The 21,297-nt window shown below is 38.8% G+C and overlaps 1 protein-coding gene across 1 annotated transcript in view; it reads right to left on the bottom strand.

Moving 5' to 3' along the window:
* The window catches only part of ECH2 (enoyl-CoA hydratase 2), a 39,250-nt gene extending 28,328 nt beyond the window's left edge, over nt 1-10,922 (bottom strand). Inside the window, exons 1-5 of the mRNA XM_090014598.1 lie at nt 10,751-10,922; nt 8,931-8,953; nt 8,635-8,740; nt 6,904-6,974; nt 6,655-6,727 (exon numbers count right to left, since the gene is read on the bottom strand). Coding sequence (XP_089870724.1) covers nt 6,655-6,727; nt 6,904-6,974; nt 8,635-8,740; nt 8,931-8,953; nt 10,751-10,816 — 339 coding nt within the window. The 5' untranslated portion in view covers nt 10,817-10,922. The remainder of the gene's footprint in view (nt 1-6,654; nt 6,728-6,903; nt 6,975-8,634; nt 8,741-8,930; nt 8,954-10,750) is intronic.
* Nucleotides 10,923-21,297: the final 10,375 nt, after the last annotated feature.

The raw sequence follows: 21,297 nt of genomic DNA, 5'->3' as shown, positions 1-21,297 counted from the left end.
AAAGGCATTGTTTACTCTCGACGTGAGAAAGAGACCCTTCCCAACTCTGATCAGGAGATGAATTCTTCTTTTGTTTTTGTTCCATCCTTTGTTCCCAGAAGATCTACTCGACCTAGACATCCTATTGATAGATACGTAGGTTAGTTATGAGAATTTCACCATGGATTTCCAACTCTTCTTAACCTCTTTAGGTAAGAAAGATCAGCCCACAACATTTTATCAAACAACAAATTTTAAAAGATGGATTAAAGCTATGAACGAAGAAATGGAGGCTCTTCATGAATGTGGCACTTAAGAAATTGTTCTCATATCATATGATCGAAATGTGGTTGGGTCTAAGTGGGTGTATAAAATAAAGTATAAACTGGATGACACTATTGAGCGATATAAGGCTAGACTGGTTGCCAAGGGCTTCACTCAGGAACAAGGACAAGACTATGATGAGACCTTTAGTCTGGTTGTGAAAATGGGCACTATTCGAATCATATTATCATTGGCTATTGAGCATCAGTGGACTATCAGTCAATTGGATGTGAAAAATGCTTTTTTACATGAAACTCTGAAGGAGGAAGTGTATATGAAGCAACCCATTGGGTACGCAGAAGGGAACTCCAAAGAATATGTGTAGGTTAAAAAGATCTATATATGGTTTGAAGCAGGCTTCTCGATCTTGGTTTGACAGTTTTTCTCTTGAAATAGAGAAATATGGATTTAGTCGGTCTCTTCTTGATCATTCTCTTTTCATATTCAAATATAAAGATACAGTTACCCTGTTATTAATATATGTAGATGACATCATCATTACAGGTAACTCTAATGAACATATTGAGCAGGTCAAAGAACTCCTGAACCACAAGTTCAAGATGAAGGATCTTGGTAAACTACGATATTTTCTTGGATTAGAAGTTGATAGAACTATTGAATACATGACACTTACCCAACATAAGTATACTATTGATGTTCTCAGCAAGGCAGGTATGAAAGATTGCAAGCCTCTAAGCACGCCTAGTGTACTTCATCAGAAACTTAGTTCTCAAGATGGAGATTTGTACGAGGACCCTACAGGATATCGCAGGATAGTAGGGATGCTCCAATATCTCACCTTTACTCGCCCTGATATTGTTTATTCAGTCAATCAGGTATCTCAGTTCAGGCATGAACCACGTATTGGGCATATGAAAGTTGTTAAACACATTCTTCGATATTTAAAGGGAACTGTTGGGAATGGTCTTTTGTACAGAAAGAGTATGAATGGATGTCACATGCATGAACTTCTTGTTTACACAGATGCAGACTGGACAAGAGATACAGATGAACGTAGGTCAGTCTCAGGATATTGTGTTTTCGTTGGCCTAAATCTAGTCTCTTGGAGCAGTACAAAACAAAGGGCTATTCCCAGGTCGAGCACAGAAGCTGAATATAAATCAATGTCAGCTGCTACTGCCGAAGTAACATGGATTAGACACATGTTGACAGAAGTAGGAGAATTGATATATAAATGTCCTCTCTTATGTAATAATCAAAGTGCCATAAACATGTCATTTAATCCTATCTACCAGAGTTGTGCCAAGCATATTGAAATTGATCAACATTTTGTAAGACAAAAGGTCGAAGAGAAGGAAATTGAACCTGAATTCGTAAGTCGTTATCCACGATTGAGTTTGGATCTTGGATCCAGACCCAACTCAAGTTTATTTATTGCACATGCTCATTAATGGTCTTTTATAATTTAACCTGTTTTGCAATGGGTATTTTCATACCCTAATACTTAGATTTGCATATACTTAATGATAAGCTACAGACTGTTGACCCTGATTAGGGATTTTTGCAGCAACCACGTTCTCTCTCTCCATTTTGTGTTGTTAATTGTGGATGAATGAAGAAACACATGATTTCTATCAGTGTTAACTAACAAAAATGACAAGTTATCTCCAAGATCCATCCCCTGTATATTTCTTGGGTATGGTGAGAGTAAAAAAGATCAAATTGATGACAATGAATCTCAAATACATACTCAATGTGGACATCAAGATCAGTCTTAGATTATTTAATATAAAAGAAGACAAGAAAACTACCAACCAACTGCTTTAGAAAAATATTCCAACCTAGAAGCCCAAGAAACTAGAAATGCTAGGCACTCTGAACGACAACATAAGGGACATGATAGATTTGTGACATATGAGTCATTTGCCCCTCAATACAGAGCCTGTCTAGCAAAAAAATTCTCTTATTTCGAACCAACCTCATATAATCAAGCTAAAAACTATCCAGAAATGTCATGTGTGAAGAAATAAATGCATTAGAAAAATCTAAAACCTGAGAAGTAACCAACTTACCACCTGGGAAGAAATCAATAGGATGTAGATGAGTCTTCAAGGTTAAAATTAAGAGTGATGGAATATTGGAAAGACATAAAGCCATACTAGTAGTCAAATTGTACTCACAAGAATATGGGATAGATTATGATGAAACCTTTGCCCATATTGCTAGAATGATAATTGTTAGAACACTTGTAATTGTGGCTGCTATTAGAAAATTATTTATCTACCAAATGGATGTCAAAAATGTCTTCCTTAATAGAGAATTAAAGGAAAAAGTGTATATGGATCCACCACCTGGGTATGATATTTCGAAAAGAAAGGTTTTTCATCTTAAAAAGGCCTTGTATGGTTTCAAACAAGCACTGAAGGTTTGGTATGATTGTTTTAGTTCTGCTATGACTAGTCTGGGATATTTTTCATGTTACACTGATACCGCTTTATTTGTTAAGAAATCTATTGAAGGTATTACAATTTTGCTCCTTTACGTTGATAACATGATCACAATAGAAGGAGATAAATAGAGAGTAAATCATATTAAGCATGTACTTAAATAGAATTTTAAAATGACTGTTTTGTATTTTCTTAGATTTTTTCAGGGGATTGAAGTTGCTTATTCTCCTCGAGGATATTTGTTAACTCAATCTAAATTCGCTACTGAGATTATTGACAAGTCTGGCTTGACTGACGAGAAGATAGTAGATACGCCTGAAATTATCAACTCAAAGATGAAGATTGATGATAAAACTCCATTAGACGATCCCACATCATATCGACAGATGATCGCTGCCTTGACATACTTAACCATCACTAGACCAGACATCTCTCATGTAGTTCACAATGCTAGTCAATTTCAGCACTCTCCTACCTAAGTTTACATGAGTGTTGTTATGCATATTGTTAAATATTTAATAAATTTTGTTAACAAAGGATTATGGTTGTTTTCCTCCTTCCCTCTTGAATTAGTTGCATATTCTGACTTTGACTAAGGAGATCCCAATGATAAAAGTTCAACCATTGGTTTTTGTATTTTTATAGGAGACTCACTGGTGTCCTGAAAATGCAAAAAACAACAAAAGGTGTCTTTGTTATCCACATAAACCGAGTATCGGGCTATGTCCACCACAACATCAGAAATTGTTTGGTTGAGGAGCTTGCTGGCAAACATGGGAGTAGCATCAACCACACTATCGAAGTTATGTTGTGATAACAAAACTGCCATATACATTGTTGGAAATCATACCTTTCATGAGCACACTAAACACATTGAGATGGACTATCATTATGTCATAGAAGAATTTTTGAAAAAGACGATTTCACTATCACATGTTATATTTGAATATTAGTTTGCAGACTTCTTCATTAAAGCTCTTCCTTCAACTCGGTTTCATTTTTTGTTAGGCAAACTTTCGGTATATACATAAGAGTATTTTCGTCATTTTGTAAATATAAGGGCATTGTGGTCATTGTACACTTTTCTTATTTTTATTTTTATTTTTATTTTTGTAAATCCTAGATTAGGATTGGGCTTAATGGTCATTTGACCATAGAGCCGTTGGGATCTCCCTAACGGCTAGATTTCTAGCCGTTGGGAAGGCCCCAACAACTACCTCTTAGTTCCTTTGTGTACATAAAGGGGTTCAAACTCCATATCTTGTAGGGCTTTTGCTTAGAGCTTTTCCTCAATAACATTCAATACTTTTATGCCTGTTGTATGCCCATAAGTGGCTGATTTGTGTGGTTTACTTATATCCATAAATGACATTTTGAACTTATTTGTATTTCAATACAGAGATAACCAATGGGATGCAACAAAACTCCTTCAAATCCATAAAAATCACTCTCAAACTGCACCCAACAGATTCTCTACTTAAAAATGACTTGAATACACTTGTTTTTTAGGATTGAAAAACTCATAATGGCCAGATTATACAATCTAGCCACAAGAACACTCACTATACAGAAATTCTTCCAAAAATCACTAAAAATCCAAATGGAGGCAGATGATTGCGATTCTTGATTCCAGAGACTTCTAAAATCAAGATCTAAAAAAAACCTTGCCTCAAACACTTGAAATCAGATAAGTTGTACAGAGCCTACTGATGTCAGCTCCTTTGCACAAACCCCAAGACAGCAAGAATGGAGTCTCCTCATGCTTTAGAATAATGCCTCCATCCTCCTCTTTTCAATCCAATAAGACTCTGATACCATATCAGATTCAATAAAGAATGAAGAGAGAAATCAATGGAGGAAGAACACTAAGAGGAAACTTCATTAGCAATTACAAGAAGTCACAACTATATGAAGGAGCTGATTTCCATACTCCTCAGTCCTCACATATAAAGAAAAATAGTTGACTTTACAATATAGAATATAAAAGTACAGGTATACCCCTATAAATAATAAATTTTACAAAAGAAGAGAGGTAGCACACTAACTATGATACATGTATTACGTTTCTCAACATATCATACGTCTTGTACCATGGTGTATTATACAATATAGAGGGTGTATCATAAAATACAGATACGATATCCACCCAATATCGAGATATAGGTGTGCATCATATCAAGTTGCTTGATAGTTAATGATATGTACCATAGTGCACCTTACAATATGTTATGATCTATGTCACAGGGATTCGGCTAGCAGGGTGCCGCACCAGCATCGACGCGACTCGACGCGGGTGCGGCACCGGGTGCGGTCAACCCGATCCTGGGTGCGTTGACCGCACCCAGGATCATTTAGGTCCATTTTTTTTTGGATTTTTTTTTTTAAAAAAAATTGCCCTATGAAATGGGCTGCGGAATTTTTTAAAAAAAATTATGCTGACAGCTTGCTGCTGCTGCTCTTGTTTTATAAAGGGGCACTTTTAAAACCATCTAAAATTGAAGAGCCTTTTCAATCCAGATCCTTCTTTTTCGTAAAGGATTTTCTCTCTCCATAATAAATGATAATGATGGTGGTAGCCTTGCTGGCTATTAGTATTCACTGTTCTCCTGACGAGATGGGTGCTCTAGCTGTAGCATTGTGTAGACCTCTCTTTTCCACATGTCCAATCCAATAAATTTCTTTTAGCTGTCGTGCAGCTGTATATAAAATGAAATTTGAAGAATCCTATGGTGTGGCAGTGGAGTCGTAGGCCTCATGAAGACTCTTCCTCCAACAAACCACATCAAACCATGTGCTTATATTTTTTTTCGTGAAGACCAGGGAGTTTCAAACATGATTGAATCATGACAGTCAGCAGAACGCAGCAGGCTGGGTCGATCAGATTGCCAATCCTTTCGTTTCATCAATTTTGTTCCGTTGCCTCAAAGTACACAACAAGCAGAACGTGGGTAACGAGTCTTCAAACAAACACACCAGCAAAAAAAATTGGACCCCCGACCCGCGTCGGGGGAACCCCCGACCCCCTTATATATATATATATATATATATATATATATATATATATATATATATATATATATATATATATATATATATATATATATATATATATATATATATATATATTACATTTTTGCCCGTGCCGCACCCCCGCACCCGGGTTTTTTGGAAGTGCCGAATCCCCGCACTCGCACCCATGTGACATAGGTTATGATACTTACAGCACTGAACACCTACATCTACATGATCCTCATATTTTACAAATGATTCTTCATCAAGGACCCTCTTTATGTTAATCTTTATGTTATCCCAAGTTCAAGTCTTCATGCAGGCACCACCTTTTGCAAGCAATCCTTGGGGGTCGAGAGGAGCACCCATAGAGCTTTACACCACCAAGATGGCATGATAAGACCAGCGCAACCAGGTCTCTAACCCTGGATATAGTTTCTCTATGTAATAAACAATATATATATAAATATATACAAGAATTCTGCATTAGCAGGCTTTCCACCCTCAGCAGAATCATAATTAACTTTTCCCAAGGTCAACAATAAACTGAAAGATGATAATCATTTCACGTGAAGGGGAATCCTTGATGCCTTATATAAGACATTTAAGAGTAACTGGTCATACTAATGGTTCTATGAAGGTTCCATTACCCATGATTTCACATGGAAAAATAAAGGGATTCAACTCAAGAAATAAACTTGTGATCCCAAATCCTCTTTATGATGAGTGGCTACTTCAAGATCAAGGATAGGTCAGTTGGATCAATTCAACCCCTTTAGAGGAAATTTAGCCCCAGGTGGTTGGCCTACCAGATAAGGGCATCGTGATCCATGCAAGAGATCCACTCACTTTCACATGCTAAAATTCTACTCCCAAGTTAAATTTATTTATAACCTATGACTATAACAAAATTTTCCACATGGTAAAGTCTTACGTGGCAACTTGTAGGCAAAGGCTTGTAAATCTCTAGATATTGTTGGCCATGCAATAGAAGAGCTGGATTAAACCTGGTTCAATCATCACAGAACAAAGATCATGCAGTTTGAATTAATGGAATATGTACAATTAGTATAAAAGACTCTGCTGTCTATAATGACATTTGGAACTTGTACCAAGTTTTTTTGCCTAACGTAATATGGAGAACAGTTTCAAAGATCACTTTTCTCATGTAACATGCACTTACTGAAGACCTGGCAATTGCCGAAGCTGATCAAATAGTTGATGTGGAAATAGAACAGCAAACGTTGGTAAAACCTGCAAATTAATGCAACTCGTTGAACATGTATGAAGGTAAAGGTGATAGTTGAAGAAAACCTACTATAAGTGTGATGTGGAACAAAAAAATGGTTGTATCCAGAAATTTGAAAAGCAAGTGCACTTTTCCTTAAATAACTGCAATCTCGCAGGATTCGAGATAGCTTGAAAGTGGAGCCCTGATTCTAATAGCATTTATATGCCATTTACAAAAATCATCAATACAATAAGATGATCACAAGCTCCATCAGACAGTACATAGGTACAATATGTACAAATCTCCATTCTTTCACTTCAAATTGAAGGTGTGACACATGCAAGGATATTATGCTTTCTTGTGTTTTTTAGCAAATATACTTGCAAATAATTTTTTTATCAGGTGTCTTATACATATTTGATACAAGTACAACTCTCTCCTCAAACCACATTTAACAGAAGTTTTTGGTCATTCAAGATGCTTTTCAGGAAGAAAAATCCCAACATCGAGCAAAAGAAATATGGTTTTGTTCATTTTATCATTGCCATATGCAAGAATCTTCAGCAAATGCTTGCCGTTTTTGTTTAACAATCAATGACCATGTAACATTCAGTAGTAGTTCAACAAATTTGCGACTAGAAGGAATTCCCAAGATTGTCACATTTTTATATAATCATGTCCATGCAACATAAATTTTTAATTATCACAGAGTTAAAAGAGTGAAAGTTGGGTGACTGCACCACTAACACCTGTTACGCAAGGTTGAGGCTATCAGATGTTAAACAATCACACAATTATGTCCACCCAATATAACCAACAGGGGCTCCGCGTGGTTGGTAGGAGCTGTCAGTGCACGTCTCTTTGTGGTGGGAAGTTGCAGGTTCAAAACCCAGCGGTACGTTGAATAATAACTAGTGGGGGGTCTGCCTAACCCCAGCTTGCCTTTCAAAAAAAAAATGTCCATCCAATATAAAATTTTAATTATTGTAGAGTTAAGAGAGCAAAAGTTGGGTCAGTGCACCACTAACACCTCTTATGCAAGGTAAAGGTGATCACTGGTCAGATGTTAAATTTCCAATATTGCTTTGATCAGCAGTTAAATATGTGCAGTCATTTAATAACTATCTTAAGGAGTTTCTTCAACATTGGAAACTCAGGGAATATTTCCCTTCAATGTTGCATTTATTAGTTAAGCCATTACTCCTTTGCTCTTTCAACCAGTCAAGGAGATATTTGCATCTTAACAGAGCATGCTTCTCCTTGACTGGCTACACCAACACCAAGAAAGCATTGAAACATCATCTGTTGATTACATCAGACTTAAGGCACGTTTTCTTACCTGAGAAAGTGAAAATTGTCTGCCATTGCCTCAGAATAGTGCAGGATGACCAATGAATGCCAACTTTTGGAAAAGAGAAAAAACATGCATAGAATTCCCAAAGATATACATAATTTTTTCTTTTCAACTAAACAGATGAAATATATATCATTAAGGATTTGAAAAAGAATCACAAAATCCCATCAACCGACTGACAGAACCATCCCCCACTTATAACCTGAATAGAGGTTATAGTCAAGTATAAGATTTATATCCATCCTTGTAGTTTAAACAAGTAATAATGACTAATTTGTCTACAAAACTTGTCTTCTGAAAGTTAAGATTGATTCAGAACCTTTAGGTACCTTGATAAATGATTGCCCCAAATTATGATAGACATAATTCAATTCTTTCTCATCCAAAGCATTTCTCATGCATGCTCCAACACCAAGGGCATAAAGTGCCACATCCCTTCTCAAATAGAAGGAAAAAAGTTAGACCAAATACACAACATCTTTGCAATAAATATACATAAAGTAGGTGGAAGAATAAGTTAATCTTTCTCCAACAAGACAGGCGGAAGGATTAGCTCATAGTGTTCCTAAATCCTAAGTATAACGAGAACAAAATACTTGGAGAGGAAATTTCCTTGAACTTTTACCTTTCTGAGTAAGTGAAATCTCCCTTCAGTATGCCCCATCATTGTTGTTCCATTGATGTCAAAACAATAAATGACCAGTCAGTATGTCAACACATTAGATCTTTTAAAATGTTATGCAGAACACTACGTTTCTACAATTTTCTGTAAGCAAAGCAACCCATGAGAATGAAGAAATAATAACAAAGACAAGAATAATGACAGAGAAAAAATAATAATAAAACATAATAGAGAACAAAAAACTCTTGTATGTTCATTAAGTGATCAAATAATATGCTACTGAAGGCAGTGCCACAGTATATAAAAACTAGCAGATGCACAAAGTTCCCAACCCTACCATTATGAAGAACGAAGTTGGATCAAGCATCTATGACTTTATATTATTGAAGTTAGCAAGTCAAAGGTTGCTAGAAAGTACAAAACAAAACAACGCAATCTCTGACGTATTCTGAAAATGTTTACTAAAGACACTAAGGGCCTGTTTGGAATCTCGGCGCTGGGATGGGTGTTTATGCATTTGGTGGTCCCGAGGTAAAATCTTGGTGAAACTACCTTGGTGGTCCTGTTTGGAATCTCTGCGCTGGGATGGATGTTTATGCATTTGGGATGGGAAGTGAGACACTTTCTCCTTTGTATTTACACTAAATCAAATGTATAAACTCCATAAACGCCCATCCCAGCTACAGATTCCAAACAGGCCCTAAACCCTTTAACAAAAGCTTAAGGTTTAAGGCTTGATCTGCACCTTCAATGTTCTCATGTCCAGCTAAATCCTTTGGATAACATGGGATTGCCGAAACTACTTCTCATATGGATGATGTCAGCAGTGAACTCAGATGACAGCTCTGAAAGACTTTGATAAAGGATGTCGCTCCCACAATCACTTGGTGAAAGTGAAATTTAATAACATAAATATTATCAGGAGATACCAAACTGTTGCTCGCTACCATCTTCAGACAAAAAAAAAATGTTTCAACGAAATTGTCACCTATTATTGTGATCAGAGAAGCAAGATTTCGTGATAAAAGAGTAAATGACCAATTCCCCTCATAAATGTTGAGGAAGATCATAAATAAAATATCATATTAAACATCTGTAGGCACCCAAAATTTGAGCCAATAAGAACCACTCACTTCTGTTAGAGAAGAAGATATTTGTCTATATTGGACATGAAATTTAACGCAAGAACCATCTCGAAAACTCCCGGACATGCATCAGTTATGTCTAAGAAGCATCAAAAGTCCAGCCAACACCAGCTTCTTGTCATTCAATGGCATTATCACCAGGTTATTGAACAATTATAAACCTTAAAGAGGGGGCACAACCATCCACTCATACTATCACTAGACTAATGAACAATTATAAAAAATTGAGAGGAGGGACAACCTTTCATGTTCCAAAGGAAGCACACCGGAATGAACAACAACTGTCTAGATTGTCTACTAGTTTCAACTTCGAAAACTTTTGCCAATAAATTCACTATGGGTGTCGAGCAGATGCATAACCTCAACAATATTACAGAAGAATAATCTAGAATAGCTGATCCAGGACACGTAATCACAACACATTCACAACCACTCCACCCCAAACCAAAAGAAAGGCAAGAAAGAAGCGATCATCTTATGCACACCCATCATAATTACACAGTCCCACTGAAAAACAAAAAAATATGGCATGCCCAACTGCAAAAAAACATTCGAAACACCAACAAAAAATTTTGCAACTCTAAATCCAATTATTGGTGCACCACATACAGTAGCATGAATAATGGGTCAAGTTAATCATTCAACGATAAAAGGAAGGCTTAGAATTATAAACAAGACCTCGGGGAATTTGTGGGAGATGAGCAATTCCGGGTCGATGGTGTGATGATCGGAGGTTCCCGCCATTTCTGCTCCCAACCCACCTCGGAGAAGTTTCTTTCCCTAATTCTTTGGGTCTCTGTATAACTTGAAAGGTAGCGTGAAAGTAACTAAACTCCCGTTTTCTTGGCTCTGATAAAGTCATCAAATCAGTCAGTCTTGAGGGCCGAAATAAGAAGCGGGTGCGGGAAGCAAACCGTGAAGCGTGAAGCGACATTGACTGTGCTGGCTCTGACTATCATATCATAAGTTTCGGCTTGCGCAAGGGTGACTCCTGCCTAGCGGCCTAAGCCCCATCCCACTACATCAAACATTGTTGGGGCGAGAGGTTTAGACTTCAGAACAATGTGGTAGGAATTACCGAGGGCCTTAGCTTGTCTGGCAGGAGCAGTTACGGTATGTTTGATGTCCAGGGTTGGACAAAATGAACAAAAAAAATGGAACAGAGTGGTTATGTTGATTCCGTATCAACTGTTTCAAGTTTTGTTTGAACCGTACTCAGATATTATGTTTTAAATGTCCGTTTTTTGTTGACTATTTGCGGATAACTTGGACAGTCATAGATAATGGGTCAAATTACTTGGTTTTGAATTGTATGACCCAATTACAAAATGATATCTAAAATCATGAATTTTTGCCCTGAATATGCATTTGAAATTGGATTTTTATCTCAAATATAGATTTTTGCCTCGAATTGGATTTTTGTCCCGAATCTAGTTTTTTGCTCTGAATATGGATCTCAAATTGGATTTTTGCCATAATATGAATTTTTGCCCCAAATATGAATCTTGAATTGAATTTTTTCCCCGAATAAAGATTTTTACCTTGAATATGAATCTCAAATTAGATTTTTGCCCCGAATATGAATCTCAAATTGGATTTTGCCTCGAATACAGATATCAAATTATGGTGATCCGAATATAGACATCAAATTGTACGAGACTCTCTCTCTCTCTCAACGTGATACTAACACATTAAAAACACATTTTCAACTTTTTAATATTGTTAATGTTATCCATAAGTTTATATATTTTTTATTGTTTTATATATACTGATATCCTCTCAACATGTTCTCCATATAACTAAAATTTAAAAATATTGCAAGACTTTTCTCACTTCCAACACTTCAAATTCGCTCCACCAGCATAAGTAGTAATCATGAATACCGACATTGTGGGCATAAGAAGGCAAAATGGATTGTTTTAGATTTTACCAGTGCTTATTGGCCCCCATGCATAAAATATTGTAATTTATCACAATATTTTCAAGGGCAACAAAATATCACATTTTCATCCCAAAAAACATGATGTTTTCAAAATATCACATTTACATCATATACTAGCACAACAAAAATAGCTTTTAGGTATTTTAATATTATCTATGTTTTTCGAGTTTATATGCATATGTACCAATATTTTCCAAAGATTTTTTTCTTAAAAAAAACAAAAAAAAAATCATAATTATTCTAAATTTTATCAATATTTTTTTTTCTATTTTGTTTGAAAGGCAAGCTCGGGTTAGGCAGATCCCTACCAGATATCTCTTAAGCTGCATGTGGCAAAGGGATTAGAATGGCCTTCAGCTTGGCACAGGAACCCCCTTACCACATGGGATACCACCTCGATTTTTGTTGATATTTTCTTGCAAGAACAAGATTTGCACTAAAATCAACAAGGGAGCACTGAATGAGTTGAACCTAACCACATTAGTTTTTGGAGACTCAATTGGACAATGTAATCTAGATTGTGGATTGCTCAAATTCTAGTCATCAAAGGCAGAAAATGTGTCACTATTTTCATCTAAATGAAAACGTTAGTTGCACATGCACATGCATGCGCTTGCATGCGCGCGCTCACACACACAAATAGTAGCCAATCTGACCATCACAACCAACCTCTACCACCACAAACCACATACATGAAGTTGGTGTCGCGTTAACCATGTGAGTATTAACAAAATTAGTGAGACCATAAATGTATTAGCGAAATCAGTAAGAGATGAATAAATAAATTATGGCTATAGAATTCACAGAGATTAGAGAAATGAATTTACAGGCTCAGAAGCCTGATTCAAGTCTAAAAGAGAAAGATTTCACTTCTTTGTAATTCTTTCTCCAATAATCGGTTCCACTTGGTGATTCTAAGTTCCGAGGTTGGTTGATCTTTTCTTTTGCGTTTGCTTGTGATGAGTTGTTGGATAAGACCTTGTGCTTTCGACATAAAAACATATCAAGTATTTGCTTAGAGGTCGGTTGCTCTGAAATATGGACTTGCAAGGTATCTGGATGTTCCACATATGGTAAGAATGCTTCATCTACCTAAAAATGGTATACAAAATGGTTCACATACTCACAACAGACGATGTATGCATAGAAAATTCAGTTTAAGAGACCATTCAGTGAGGATAAAATGTGTAAGTGTAAGACCCGCAATTTTTCAGTTCAAACTCTGAATAAATTCTTAAGGCATTTTCAACTGAAAAATAGTGTTTTCACCGTAAAGCGAATCTAATCAATTCTTGCGAGCCAGATATACTTAGGATATTCGTCGCTTTGCGAATATATGCTCAAACACTCTGAAAGTCATAACTTTCTAGCTGAACGAAATCAAGAGATTTCTACGAGCCAACTTTCTTAGTTACGTCAATACGAAGGGAATGATATACTCAGATTTTTTCAGAAAAAAATCACCGAAAACTTGACTTTTTGCGAGACCCGCGAAAATATTTGTGGAACCCACAAAGATATTCCTCAAAAATATTCTAGAATATTCTAGAATGTTCTGGAATATTCTCAAGATGTTTCTAGAACCTTCCAGAGAATATTCTATGAAATATTCCTTTTGGATAAACATGAAAATGAATTTCTAGAAAAGCCAAGGGTAAATGGGTCAAAATTAAACTTGGGGCTCAAGTTTCATTGTCTATAAATAGTAGACCTCCCCCCCCCCCTTTAGAAAAAATCGCCAACCCCTCTCTCTCTCCTCCTTTCTGAACCTCCCCTACCTAGCCTAGTCCACCTGACCTGGTCTGAGCCTGCCAAATCTAGTCCTAGCCTGTCTAACCTGGTCCTAACTCACCTGACTTGGTCCAAACCCAGTTGACTTGACTTGAACCTGGTTTGGTTTGAAGTCAAAGTCAAGGTCCTTTTTCGTCCAGACTCTGGTTTGGTTTTCTGAACTCAGACTTAGCCTGCTTGGGCTAAGACCGAACCTGCTGAACTTAGTTGACTTGGACCGAACCCAGTTTGGTTCAAACCACTTAGGTTGAGCAGTTTGACCTGCTTTACCTCTTTCCCAACTAGGTCGACCTCATCTAACCTAGCCTAACCTCTTGATGGAAGGATTGAACCTCGTTTGAAGCGTTGGAACGTTCAAGAGTCGTTTCTTCCGTAATTTTAAGTAAGTTCGCTTCGCTGATCTATCTCTTTCAAGTATTTACTTGTTTGTATATAGCATATACTTTCTGAAGTAGTATCTGACCCTAGTTCTTGGTTGAACCCTTTGGGATGCTTCGGTGTTCAACCACTCGCCTCGTAACTATCATCGGATATATATTTTGAATACGAAGTATATATGTTTTTAAAAGTGGTATCTTACCCTAGTTCTTGGTTGAGCTCTTTGAGACACTTTGGTGTTCACCCGCTCGCCTCAAAACTCTCGTTGGATGCCAAACTTTGTGTATATCGACTGGTGACTGCCGTCGCGTCTTATATCGCCAAGGTCTTGTAATTTACCTTTGTTGTCTCGTCGTATGATGTCAAGGCTCCCTATTTTCTGCAATTTTTGATTAATGCACTTCTGATTATGCATTTACATTACGTCGTCGAGTTGAAAGACGTCAAGGCTCCTGCTTTCAGCAAATATATATGTAGAATATTTCGTTCAGTTACACACACTGAACAATATGTATATGCATTTCCTCAACGTCACCGATGTATAAAGCAAAGGCTTCTGCTTATACTAAATATATGATGCGTAAATGAGCGTTCAATTGGAGATCAACTCCAAATCGCCAATGCAATTCACTTACCGCTCCTCGTTCAAGATTTTGCTTGACGAATGAAGCCCCTATTGTGAAGGCTTCATTTTTTGGCAAAATGCTATTTTCGTAAATACTAAGTCATTTACATGTGGTCTGGCTATGACCCAAGGTTCCAAACAACCTTGATGAATACAAGGTATGCACAATGATGCACATCTAATTCCCAAGTTAAGAGTAGCGATTTCTTATCAAAGAAGGGAGATGTCACTGAAATGGATAAAAGAAACGCACGCTTTCTCCGTCACAGAGAGAAAGTACTGCAGAAATTTCTGAAGAAGCTAAAGGTAGCTCAGAAAGAACGTAGCAGGATAGTTCGTCATATAGCGGAGTTCTATCTGGTTTATGAAATACTTTCTACAATATAGAAAGAATTGTCGCACCACTGCCGATAGAGCAGGGGAGGTGCTGACGAAATGGTTGGCAGAAGAGCTGCCGGAACCGGTTAAATGACATGATGATGTCAATTGTTGGAACAATGTCAGAATGGGTCGTCTCTCAAATACCTGTAAGGGCACCTTGCTCGTAAGGGCCACTGAGCCGGAGTAGAGGTTGCGCCTTGACTAGGTTTGAACTTGTTGCGTGAAAATACGCTGAGCAGCCGATCTATTTAGATTGAGTCATATGCATGCTCATTGAAAACAGTTACACAACTAGACTCGTAAGGGCTGTAGAGCCAGAGTGTGTTGTTTCCACCTGGAAGAGGTGTGATGCACGTGATGGCCGTAGTGTCGAGAACGGTGTTAAGCATACTTATGAATAAGACTTAAGGTCGCACATACTTTGCGGTTGATGATCGTGTTAGGGGTATCCCCCTCGATTGATGACCGTGTTTGGGGTATACTGAATGGGGTCGGGTACATATTCCCGTAGTGCTGAGGCACGGGATGCCTAAATGACATGCAATATCTGACCAAGTAATCGTAAGACTGACAGACCCCTTCAGAAATTATGCTCACTGTGAAATGACAGTGATGGTACAGCCTTGAGTGACATGTATTTTACTTTGGATCTGATAGAGTCCACGATGGCCTCAGTCACTCATGGGTTTTGGGGTCGTGGTTATTCTTAAGATCTAAGGATTGAACCCAACTACTGCAAGTAGAGGATGCATCCGAATATGGGCCTAGTAGGACTCTCCCGGTTGAAACACACCGCCCTACTATGGATAGGGTCAACAGGACTCTGGGTATCTAAAATATATAGAATAATCAACCTCCAAAACGTCGAGTTGATGCCCGGACAATGCTTCACCCGCGTACCAAGGGTGAAAGAGTTTAAATATCGAAACAATGCATTAGCTCTAGGTTCAGCGATGCTTGAATATATTAGTGGATGAACACTGTTGAGTCAGTCCTGCATAACCTTTGTGAATATATCATGATCGGTATACGACTGAACCGACTGGATAAAGACTCGTGTTGTACCTGCACGACTAAGCAAAGATCGAGGAGCTGTCCTTAGATGCGTAGGATACAGATATGTCAAGTATGAAGACTTGAGCTAGACATCCTTTTGAGACTCGGAAGAGGTCAAGGCTAAGTCGTGGAGACTTAAGCAGATGTTCTTGGTTGAGCCCTTTGAGACACTTCGATGTTCACCCGCTCGCCTCATAACTCTCGTTGGATGCCAAACTTTGTGTATATCGACTGGTGACTGCCGTCGTGTCTTATATCGCCAAGGTCTAGTAATTTACCTTTGTCGTCTCGTCGTATGATGTCAAGGCTCCCTGCTTTCTGCAAATTTTGATTAATGCACTTCTGATTATGCATTTACATTACGTCGTCGCGTTGAAAGACGTCAAGGCTTCTGCTTTCTGCAAATATATATGTAGAATATTTCGTTCAGTTACACACACTAAACAATATGTATATGCATTTCCTCAACGTCACCGATGTATAAAGCAAAGGCTTCTGCTTATACTAAATATATGATGCGTAAATGAGCGTTCAATTGGAGATCAACTCCAAATCGCCAATGCAATTCACTTACCGCTCCTCGTTCAAGATTTTGCTTGACGAATGAAGCCCCTATTGTGAAGGCTTCATTTTTTGGCAAAATGCTATTTTCGTAAATACTAAGTCATTTACATGTGGTCTGGCTATGACCCAAGGTTCCAAACAACCTTGATGAATACAAGGTATGCACAATGATGCACATCTAATTCCCAAGTTAAGAGTAGCGATTTCTTATCAAAGAAGGGAGATGTCACTGAAATGGATAAAAGAAATACACACTTTCTCCGTCATAAAGAGAAAGTACTGCAGAAATTTCTGAAGAAGCTAAAGGTAGCTCAGAAAGAACGTAGCAGGATAGTCCGTCATATAACGGAGTTCTACCTGGTTTATGAAATGCTTTCTATAATGTAAAAAGGATTGTCGCACCACTGCCGATAGAGTAGGGGAGGTGCTGACGAAATGGCTGGCAGAAGAGCTGCTGGAACCGGTTAAACGGCATGATGATGTCCATTGTTGGAACAATGCCATAATGGGTCGTCTCCCAAATACCTGTAAGGGCACCTTGCTCGTAAGGGCCGCTGAGCCGGAGTAGAGGTTGCGCCTTGACTAGGTTTGGACTCGTTGCGTGAAAATACGCTGAGCAACCGATCTATTTAGATTAAGTCATATGCATGCTCATTGAAAACAGTTACACAACCAGACTCGTAAGGGCTGTAGAGCCAGAGTGTGTTGTTTCCACCCGGAAGAGGTGTGATGCTCGTGATGGCCGCAGTGTCGAGAGCGGTGTTAAGCATACTTATGAATAAGACTTAATGTCGCACATATCTTGCGGTTGATGATCGTGTTAGGGGTATCCCCCTCGGTTGATGATCGTGTTTGAGGTATACTGAATGGGGTCAGGTACATATTCCCGTAGTGCTGAGGCACGGGATGCCTAAATGACATGCAATATCTGACCAAGTAATCGTAAGACTGACAGACCCTTTCAGAAATTATGTTCACTGTAAATGACAGTGATGGTACAGCCTTGAGCGACATGTATTTTACTTTGGATCTGATAGAGTCCACGATTGCCTCAGTCACTCATGGGTTTTGGGGTCGTGATTATCCTTAAGATCTAAGGATTAAACCCAACTACTGCAAGTAGAGGATGCATCCGAATATGGGCCTAGTAGGACTCTCCTGGTTGAAACACACCGCACTACTATGGATAGGGTCAACAGGCCTCTGGGTATCTAAAATATATAGAATAATCAACCCCCAAAACGTCGAGTTGATGCCCGGACAATGCTTCGCCCGCGTACCAAGGGTGGAAGAGGTTAAATATCGAAACAATGCATTAGCTCTAGGTTCAACGATGCTTGAATGTATGAGTGAATGGACATTGTTGAGTCAGTCCTGCATAACCTTTGTGAATATGTCATGATCGGTATACGACTGCACCGACTGGATAAAGACTCGTGTTGTACCCGCACGACTAAGCAAAGCTCGAGGAGCTGTCCTTAGATGCGTGGAATACATATATGTCAAGTATGAAGACTTGAGCTAGACATCTTTTTGAGACTCGGAAGAGGTCAAGGCTAAGTCGTGGAGACTTAAGCAGATGTTCTTGGTTAAGCCCTTTGAGACACTTCGATATTCACCCGCTCGCCTCAAAACTCTCGTTGGATGCCAAACTTCGTGTATATCGACTGGTGACTGTTGTCGCGTCTTATATCGCCAAGGCCTTGTAATTTACCTTTGTCGTCTCGTCGTATGATGCCAAAGCTCCATGCTTTCTGCAATTTTTGATTAATGCACTTCTGATTATGCATTTACATTATGTCGTCGCATTGAAAGACATTAAGGCTCCTGCTTTCTGCAAATATATATGTAGAATATTTCATTCAGTTACACACCCTGAATAATGTGTATATGCATTTCCTCAACGTCGCGGATGTATAAAGCAAAGGCTTCTGCTTATACTAAATATATGACGCGTAAATGAGCGTTCAATTGGAGATCAACTCCAAATCGCCAATGCAATTCACTTACCGCTCCTCGTTCAAGATTTTGCTTGACGAATGAAGTCCCTATTGGAAAGACTTCGCTTTTTGGCAAAATGCTATTTTCGTAAATACTAAGTCATTTACATGTGGTCTGGCTATGACCCAAGGTTCCAAACAACCTTGATGAATACAAGGCATGCATAACGATGCATATCTATTTCCCAAGTTAAGAGTAGCAATTTCTTATCAAAGAAGGGAGATGTCATTGAAATGGATAAAAGAAACGCACGCTTTCTCCGTCATAGAGAGAAAGTACTACAGAAATTTCTGAAAAAGCTAAAGGTAGCTCAGAAAGAACGTAGCAGGATAGTCCATCATATAGCGGAGTTCTACCTGGTTTATGAAATGCTTTCTACAATGTAGAAAGGATCGTCGCACCACTGCCGATAGAGCAGGAGAGGTGTTGACGAAATGGTTGGCAGAAGAGCTGCCGGAACTGGTTAAACGGCATGATGATGTCCATTGTTGGAACAATGCCAGAATGGGTCGTCTATCAAATACCTGTAAGAGCACCTTGGTCGTAAGGGCCGCTGAGCCGAAGTAGAGGTTGCGCCTTGACTAGGTTTGGACTCGTTGCGTGAAAATACGCTGAGCAACCGATCTATTTAGATTGAGTCATATGCATGCTCATTGAAAACAGTTACACAACCAGACTCGTAAGGGCTGTAGAGCCAGAGTGTGTTGTTTCCACCCGGAAGAGGTGTGATGCTCGTGATGGCCGCAGTGTCGAGAGCGGTGTTAAGCATGCTTATGAATAAGACTTAAGGTCGCACATACTTTGCGGTTGATGATCGTGTTAGGGGTATCCCCCTCGATTGATGACCGTGTTTGGGGTATACTGAATGGGGTCGGGTACATATTCCCGTAGTGCTGAGGCACGTGATGCCTAAATGACATGCAATATCTGACCAAGTAATCGTAAGACTGTCAGACCCCTTCAGAAATTATGCTCACTGTGAAATGACAGTGATGATACAGCCTTGAGCGACATGTATTTTACTTTGGATCTGATAGAGTCCACGATGGCCTCAGTCACTCATGGGTTTTGGGGTCGTGGTTATCCTTAAGATCTAAGGATTGAACTCAACTACTGCAAGTAGAGGATGCATCCAAATATGGGCCTAGTAGGACTCTCCCGGTTGAAACACACCGCCCTACTATGGATAGGGCCAACAGGCCTCTGGGGTATCTAAAATATATAGAATAATCAACCCCCAAAATGTCGAGTTGATGCCCGGACAATGCTTCGCCCGTGTACCAAGGGTGGAATAGGTTAAATATCGAAACAATGCATTAGCTCTAGGTTCAGCGATGCTTGAATGTATGAGTGGATGGACATTGTTGAGTCAGTCCTGCATAACCTTTGTGAATATGTCATAATCGGTATATGACTGGACCGACTGTATAAAGACTCGTGTTGTACCCGCACGACTAAGCAAAGTTCGAGGAGCTGTCCTTAGATGCGTGGGATACAGATATGTCAAGTATGAAGACTTGAGCTAGACATCCTTTTGAGACCCGGAAAAGGTCAAGGCTAAGTCGTGAAGACTTAAACAGATGTTCTTGGTTGAGCCCTTTGAGACACTTCGATATTCACCCGCTCGCCTCATAACTCTCGTTGGATGCCAAACTTCATGTATATCGACTGGTGACTGCTGTCGCATCTTATATCGTCAAGGCCTTGTAATTTACCTTTGTCGTCTCGTCGTATGACGCCAAGGCTCCCTGCTTTCTGCAATTTTTGATTAATGCACTTTTGATTATGCATTTACATTACGTCGTCGTATTGAAAGACGTCAATGCTCCTGCTTTCTGCAAATATATATGTAGAATATTTCATTCAGTTACACACCCTGAACAATATGTATATGCATTTCCTCAACGTCGCTGATGTATAAAGAAAAGGCTTCTGCTTATACTAAATATATGACGCATAAATGAGCGCTCAATTGGAGATCAACTCCAAATCGCCAATGCAATTCACTTACCGCTCCTCGTTCAAGATTTTGCTTGATGAATGAAGTCCCTATTGAAAAGGCTTCACTTTTTGGCAAAATGCTATTTTCGTAAATACTAAGTCATTTACATGTGGCCTGACTATGACCCAAGGTTCCAAACAACCTTGATGGATACAAGGTGTGCATAACAGTGCACATCTATTTCCCAAGTTAAGAGTAGCGATTTCTCATCAAAGAAAGGAGATGTCGCTGAAATGGATAAAAGAAACACACGCTTTCTCCGTCACAGAGAGAAAGTACTGGAGAAATTTCTGAAGAAGCTAAAGGTAGCTCAGAAAGAACGTAGCAGGATGGTCCGTCATATAGCGGAGTTTTACCTGGTTTATAAAATGCTTTCTACAATATAGAAAGGATCGTCACACCACTGCCGATAGAGCAGGGGAGGTGCTGACGAAATGGTTGGCAGAAGAGCTGCCAAAACCGGTTAAACGGCATGATGATGTTCA

This window comes from Nuphar pumila, chromosome 7, assembly GCF_984573655.1.
Source record: "Nuphar pumila chromosome 7, dmNupPumi1.hap1.1, whole genome shotgun sequence".
NCBI classification, from domain to species: domain Eukaryota; kingdom Viridiplantae; phylum Streptophyta; class Magnoliopsida; order Nymphaeales; family Nymphaeaceae; genus Nuphar; species Nuphar pumila.
Note: the sequence above shows the minus strand (reverse complement) of the source record. Positions and strands in the feature narration are given on the sequence as shown.